The 7,655-nt window shown below is 52.1% G+C and overlaps 1 protein-coding gene across 1 annotated transcript; it reads right to left on the bottom strand.

Annotated features, from left to right (window-relative positions):
* Nucleotides 1-3,585: 3,585 nt before the first annotated feature.
* Nucleotides 3,586-6,431, bottom strand: J4E84_010766 (uncharacterized protein; the record flags this gene model as incomplete). The annotated part of the gene is made up of 5 exons (XM_049393321.1): nt 3,586-4,688; nt 4,984-5,005; nt 5,232-5,468; nt 5,518-5,560; nt 6,397-6,431. The coding sequence occupies 5 exons, from the start codon at nt 6,429-6,431 to the stop codon at nt 3,586-3,588; spliced, it is 1,440 nt and encodes a 479-aa protein (XP_049238939.1).
* Nucleotides 6,432-7,655: the final 1,224 nt, after the last annotated feature.

Genomic DNA, 7,655 nt, shown 5'->3' with positions numbered 1-7,655 from the left:
GCGCAGTTTCGTTGGAGAATTCTCTTGGACTGGTTTTGAGCCATTTGAGATGGGATGAATGGCTGAGATGATGCAACGAACCAAAGCCCTATGGGTGAAGCGTGCAAGCGTTTTTTGTGTTTTTGGAAAATAAGTTTATCGTTGAATGAGAAAATATCATCGTTGTTCACCGTCATTTGTTGCTGAGTTCAGCTTTTTGGTTGAAGTCATATTCGATGTCTATGCCTTTTGAGGTGGACGTGCAGAATTAGACAGACATAGGCCGACGGTGTCGTAACTTTGTTCACATTTACCAAGCCTGGGAAGAAAGTCGAAGCACAGACATAACGATTCTTGTTGTGAGTTTTGGAAGGTTTTGCTTGCAAACCGGTCTTCGTACTTCTCCATACTGGCAGTCCGAGGAGCTTTTGATGAAATCAGGTTCAAGATCTGGAACGCAACATGATTCCGACCGCCTTGACTTTGATTACCCCTCTGTGAGTCCTTGTAGGACGGAGAGAGCAGGAAGCGACATGATAACGTTGCCATTCTGTTTTGAAGTTTCGTTTCAACGCACTTCTTCCATGTAACTTTGAACTTCTGATTTTGGAGGATACAATCTGATTCAATTTGGCGGAAGACTGGAAAAGGGGCACAGCAGCACAGAGGCACACGTTGTAAGAGTGTCTTTTTCGGAAGGCAGAGAAAAGCCATCGCGCTCTCTTCGAGATTTTTGTGGTTGGTTCTGACTTGGGGGAATGGCGGAAGAGAGCAACATGCTGTTTTGGTGGCGCTTATTTTTGGAGGAAGCAGACACATGTTGTCTGGTGCCGTAGTTTTTGGTCCAGAGAGAGGTGGATGTGAATAGTGCCCAGGTGTGTTGAAGCAAAGACCATGTGTTTGGATTAGTTCTTTTTGAGACAAAGCAGACACATGTCTTTGCGCGCTATGCTTTTTGGTCCTGAAAAAGGTGGAGGTGAAGAGTGCGTGGAAGACCTGAGGTCGAGAGAATATGTGCTTTTATACGCACCGGCGGCGGAGGGGTGTTTGCGGCGAAGTGCTGGAGAAACGACATGAAATTTAGGCCTTGGGCTTCTTAGGTAGCTGCAATGCTTTGGCAGAAGCCGACATGTAATTTTTTCCTTGGCTGTTTGTTGTTGTACACAGAGCCGAGACAGATGCCATGAGTCCAGTCGAACGTATTTTTGGAAGATAGGTAGGCTGGATGTAATCGAAGGCCTAGACTTGGAGAAGGGAAGGAGCAGGCATGGGGCGTTGTGCAGGCCATTTCTTTCCGAACGACGAACAGCGACATGAAAAAGTTTCGAATATCTTTGAATCGCGCTTCAGACTTAGGTGACATTGGAAGGTTTTTCGGACATCGTTTCCCCCGAGAGTGTTTTTTTTTTTGGTAATATCCTCTTGCTGTGCTGGGATCCGAAGGCGGAGAACAGATCATCCATGAATGCGTTCGATATTTTGAGAAGAGAAGGCTATCAGATATGTCTTCATTCTTTTGGGAAAGCCGCATATATTAGGGGAAGATAGAAGAAAGCAAGAGGTAGAGAGCATTTTTGATTTATATACTGCCTTCGTGGTAGAAGATGAGATGACAGTGTCGAGGGAAACAACATGGCTTCGACAATTTCCAAGTTTTGGAGTAAGAGAACTTTGTATGTAGCCATTATGCTAAACCTACCTTGGACTTTGGCTACATACTTTACATGAGTATTGCACGCACCTGTACACTTACATATCCCCTCTTCTCAATCACGTCCTCATCCCCCCACTCCTCCCACCCATACTAACCGCCTCCGTCCCACCACTCTTCTCCCACCCATCCGCCTCCCTCCTCCCCAACGCCCTCCTCAATATCCATTCCTTCGCCGTAACCTCTTCCTCCTCACCCTCCACGCCTCCTCCCTCGACCAAACTCCTCAACAAAACATCGTCCTCCGGCCGACAAAAATACACAAGACTATATCTCTCCACGCTCCCCTGCTCCCCAGGCGGCGCAACAACACGATGAATGTTACTCCTCAACGCGCCGTTTGAGAACTTGACCAGTGCGTCGCCTAGATTGACGATGCAGTGGCCCGGTAATGGACGGACGTATGTCCAGCCGTCTTCGCACAGTTTCTGCTCGATGGCTGTGGGTGGAGGGGATGTGGATGTTGGTGCGAGAGGGGATATGTGGGATGGCAGTCTGACTTGCAGGCCACCTAGGCGGTTGAATAGGACGGTCACGCTGCCGAAATCTGTGTGTTCGCCCAGTGCGACGCCTTTGAGGGATTGTTCTTGGGGTGGTGCTTTGACGAAGCGGATTTGGTCGCCTGATGAGGCTTGCAGACGGTGGATTGCGGGTAGGCCGCCTGCTGACTTCGTCTCTGTTGCAAGAGGAAGGCGGGAGGAGAGTAGGGAAGTGATGAGCATGCAGATTGCGTGGGAGGAGGTGATATAGGATCTGTATAGGTTACGGTGTGGGTTTAGGACCGCTGGGGAGGGAAGGGGGGCACTGAGGCAGAGGATGTCGTCTTTAGAGATCTGGAAGTCGTGAGTTAGTAGTTGAGCTAGCAATGTTCGAGTTGGAAAGAAAGGAGGAAGATGTACGTTGTAGAATTCATTCCGATCTTTCGTCCCTTGCTTATCGACGTAACCTTCACCGTACCCTTTGTAACCAAAGTAACTACCTTGGTCTTTGAAATCGTATTTGATCTTCTCAGAGACATCTAGATCATAGAAGTCTCGCATTACTTCGAATAGCTAATCCACATCTTGGAGTAGCGCATCACCATCGACAGTGGATGAATCGGAAGTATTGTTGCTATTACTGTTTGAATGTATATTGGAGCTGCGTACGTCGAGATAGAAGAAACCCAATTCGCGACATGCTTGCCAACATCTGTTTTGTTCTTCTTCGTCGTGGTCGAGTAACTTTTGAAGCGAGATGCGGAGAAGTGGCGCGGTGGGTACGTTGTCGGGGAAGACTGGAAGATCGGGAAAGTGATCGCGTGGTGGGGATGGAGAGTGGTCTGAGTGAGGCATGGCGAGTAGGTGTCAGATGTTTCATGTGGTGAACTACATCGCGGAGGAACGCAAGATACGTGCGTTGTTCGCATGTTGTGTGGGCCGGGTATAGCTGCTGGTGATAAGGTGTCCAAGTGGAGGAGCGCGTGGAGAACGCGGGGTAGCCTCGGATAGCTAGGGCGATAGACATCACTAGGGAATGACGATAGAGTTCAGAAGGAGCAATCACAACAACATAAGACAGAGACATCACAATGCATGACACGATTGTTAAAGGAGACGCAATTCATTAACTATCCACAGATGTAGCTCCGATATTTCCACCACCCGAACAAGCAGACATGAACACCAACCCAAACACCGAGAGCGATAGACACCGATCGATGCCTGAGAGCGCCATGCTACCCGTCAAGTGACGATGCAAAAGTTATGAACACAAGTATAAGATGAGGGGCCATGAGCAAGCAAACGCCTAAGGGATGATTGAAGATCGAACGTTTGAATGAGACCTGAGTAATGTTAGATGATGCGCGATGACAGTGGGTGATGGTGATGATGCTTACCATTGACGAGATGTTTCTACAACCTGGATCCGTGGACAACCTTGTAGTCGACAGCCATCTCCATACCATCGTCATCAATGACGAGGATACGGACGCTGCCACGGCCGTTGTCGAAGGACTCGGTCAGGCGGGAGATGAGACCGCTCTGGTCAAGAACGGGAAGACCCTGCTTGACATCGCCAGACTCGGTCATGGCAACAACGCGACCGTCCTCACGGATGTCAAGAACACGGTACTGCTTGAAGACAGGTCCGAGCATGTTCTGGACAACGACGGAAGGAGCCGGGTTGGAGATGAAGGAGGACTCCTCATGGAGCTGCTTGGTGAACAGGTCAACACCGAGGTAACGGTGCTGGCCAGTCTGGGAGGAGGTGGTGATGCGGATGACCTGGCAAGGGCGGCCCTGGAGGATCAGGAGATCGCCAATGCGGATGTGGTGGCAGGGGATGGTGATAGTCTTGGTGGAAGCCATCTTGCGGACTGTACGGACAGAAGTCGGGACAGGTGCGATAGAAGCAGAGACGGGTGCGGGTGCGTGGGTGATGGAGTGGGGGTGGGCAGGTGCAGCAGCAGAGACTGTGGACCTGGGAGGGGCTGGGGCTGGGGAGCTGTGGACGCGAACGACCCTTTCAACTGGAGCTCCGGATTGGACGGGGCGGGCAGGGGCAACAGAAGGAGTAGCCGAAGTGTACTTCTCCTTAACGATTACCTCTTCACGGTCGTCGTCGTACTTGGCACCGGGGTAGGAGTGCTCGTGAGAGTGGTGGTGACGGTGAGGGTGGATGGGGTGTTGGATACGGTCGGCGACCTTGTGAGCGGCGTGGGAGATTCCTTGACGAAGCGAGTGGTATTGGCCCTCGTTGTCGTAATATCCCATATCACGCTTGCGGTGCTTGGGGGGTGCGGCAGTGGAACGAGCAGATGATTCTACTCGGACCTCAGATGGCTGGTGGGAGGCAACAGACTCGACGTGCTTGCTGCTGGGGAAGGTGTCGTGCTTGGTGGTGTAAGTCTCCTTCGAGTAGCTTGCACCGGCGACGATGGGACGGGTACGTTCGCGAATCTGACGTTCAGTAACGTCGATTTGGGATGGAGCGTAGTCGGTGGCAGGGCCGTGGACTGTATTGAAGTGTCTATCGTAGGTCCTGTCCTGAACCTCGACGTGGGAGTGGGATGATGTAGGAGGTTGGGGGTGAGGTTGGTAGCTGAAGGAAGAAAGGAAGGTCAGCTTTGGGTTGGGCAAGGAAGAGCTTAGAGGAGGTGAGGGAAAAGTGGGGCATGCATGTCGCTAGGACAACAACAGATGAAAGGGGTTAGCGGCTAGCGCGTGGCTGGGTGCCGCTAAAGTCAGGGGGTTGGTCTGTTGTGCTGATCCGTGCGAAGATGCGCTGGCAAAACAATGGATCGGACTTACCGGTCGTGGGATCGCTCAAACTCTACGCGGTCAGTACGCTGAACGTGCTGAGAATGAGGCTGGGGCTGGGGCTGCTGGGGCTGTCCGGGCTGTCTGTAGCGAGTCTGCTCGTGGATATGTAGCTCCTCACGGTGCTGGGGAGGCTGCTGAGCGTGAAACTGCTGGGGCTGGGGAGCCTGCTGAAACTGCTGCTGCTGCTGGGGAGGAGGCTGGGGACGACGGAGGCGCTCTTCTTCGTAGATGCGGACCTCTTCCTTGACGTGTGTGTCGTGGTGTTGCTGCTCAAACTGCTGCTGCTGTTGGGGAGCCGGAGGAGGAGGGAGGACGGTAGCGGAGAAGGATTCGTGGACCTCTTCGTGACCTTCCCGTCCGTGAGAAGCCTGTTGCTCGAACTGTGCTTCCTGTTCTTCTACCTGGACACTGGTAGATTCCTTTACTTCCGCGTTCCGATACGCAGACGGGAAGACACTGAAGGGGATCGGAACCTGGGTGGATTAGCATAATTGCTTATACACTCGCGGTGAGAGAGCATACTCGTGCTTCAAAATCCAGTTTGCCGGAGTCTGGTCGTTCGTTCCTGAAAACCCTTCGAACCGTTCGAAAACAATTCGAAAGGAATCAAGAAGAACTTCTTGGCTCCTTTGAGGGTCTCACGTGGAGATATTTGGAGATATAGGATCTACTGAAGAGTCGCCAGCTTTATGGTGTTGACGTGCAGCAGCTTGAAGATGCGCAATTGGATGCAGTAGCGGGGTGTAGGTGGAGGAGTGATGGAGTCAGGCTGGCCGAGGAGGGGGATCAAGTAGATTGGCGGTCAGTCGGATCACTGTTGTGTCGGCGTATCGATGGTCGCAGGGTTGTGGAGGCTGGGAAGCTTTGGCAGAGCTGTTCAAGCTGGGACTAGCGTTATTGACACGGAGCACTAGCGCGTATCAGCTTCCCCTTTTTCCCAGCCATGGACCGATTCAACCCCAGAGAACCCATCACATCCTGGCGCTTCTCGCACCGAGGTAATTTCGGACGCGCAACTGATCTTAGCACGGCTGTTGACCGGGCAATGGCCAGCAATTGGTGTCGCAATCGAGAGTCGAGTCGCATTGGAGCTCCACAGAGCTGCCGGGAGCTTCCCCGACCTGGCTGCAGCTCCACGACCATGGCCATTGGCAGTGGGCCGATCCCAATGTTGCGTGGTATGCTTCAATTGGGGCCGGACGGCCTGCTCATGCATGATGCGCCAGCTCCTCCGTGAAGAGAGGCATTTTCAGCTCAGCCTATCCATGTCGCGCGCGGCCAGCTGTTGATAGCTCCAAGCCTCTCCCCAGCCACCGCGTTTTCGTCGCGTCATAATTGGTCAGAGCTCCATATTGCTGCAGCCCGAAAAGCATGGCTGCAGCTGCGTGGCCCGACGATCACGGATCCGCCGGACTATCACGTGCGAGACGGTTCATCGATCGCGGTCCAGGTGCTGCAAATTGACGCGGACTGGGTGAGCTGTCCGGTCGCTTGTGGACTCGACGCATGTGAACCGTGGTTCTCAACGGCTGTCCGCATCATCGTCCCCACGACGTGCGCCCGCGTCTGACATGCAGCACCTGCCGCAGCGACGGTTTCGTGATTGTGGAGAGTTTAGTGATTGGATTGGTGTGCTACAAGGACTGTGTGTCCTGTCAATGTCACGTAGCTGTTGTACGGTGTTCGCACTGAGAATGTCAGCAGCCTGTACCCAGGAGCGAATGGTCGCTATAGTTCCGACAGTCTGCTATGCATGCCTCCAAATAGCTCCTGCAAGATCTGACTCTTTTTTCTGCAATGCGCTTTTCTCTATACTTTTCCCTGTGTATACGTTGTCATACATAGCAACACTAACGACTTGTAACAAGGATATAGAACCGACGTGGGTTTGGCTTCGGGAAGTCGATGGCCCGACGAAGCATTTCCGATGATTTCTGCGAAACCGGATGACGGGCCCGATTCCAATGACGATGGAATTTGCGACGTGCTTCGATGTAGGAGTTGCATGTTTATGCGGAAATCGACGTTGGCTGGCCGCGACTTCCAATTGTCCAGTAGCTGTTGATCGCGCTGTTTTGTTGCATCTCGGCTATCAGTATAGGTAGGAGCGACTACACAACCTTACACTCTGCACCCTTCTCATCTCTGCTATATCGTTGTTTATATGATCAGTCTCATGCTTGGACTATAGTCGTGGACGCCTGTAGACTTCCCATTCCAGCGCGCATTAGGTCATGTCTTCATGAGGCTCTATCCAGTCGCCATTTCCCCTTCTAGATCAGCAAGCATCTGAAGCGGCGAGCGAGCTTGTGTTGTACTCGGCACATGGCAATGCTCACCAGACTGAATGTTGCTATTACGATGAATTCCCCGCTTCTTTGCAAGACTTCCTCTTCTTCACGTCGGGTTAACTAGGAAGGCGACTGTGTTGAGAGCCACACAGTACAGAATGTACTACACCTTCTAGTCAACCGACGCCTACTTCTTTTGTTAGGCTTTTGTGCTTTCCGTCGTGCCATTCTATTTTCTATCGAAGAGCGAGAGAACGAATAGTTTCGCTGTTAGAGTTATTGTCAGAAAGAGCTCTCAACTATCATTGCTCTTTCCATTTCAGACAGTCTGCAAGAACAAACACCACGTTGAGGTAGCTACGATGGACG

The sequence above is a fragment of the Alternaria hordeiaustralica genome (assembly GCF_023758085.1).
Source record: "Alternaria hordeiaustralica strain BMP 2776 chromosome Unknown scaffold_46, whole genome shotgun sequence".
NCBI classification, from domain to species: Eukaryota; Fungi; Ascomycota; class Dothideomycetes; order Pleosporales; family Pleosporaceae; genus Alternaria; species Alternaria hordeiaustralica.
The sequence above is the reverse complement of the archived record's forward strand: the minus strand, read 5'-3'. Positions and strand labels throughout refer to the sequence as shown.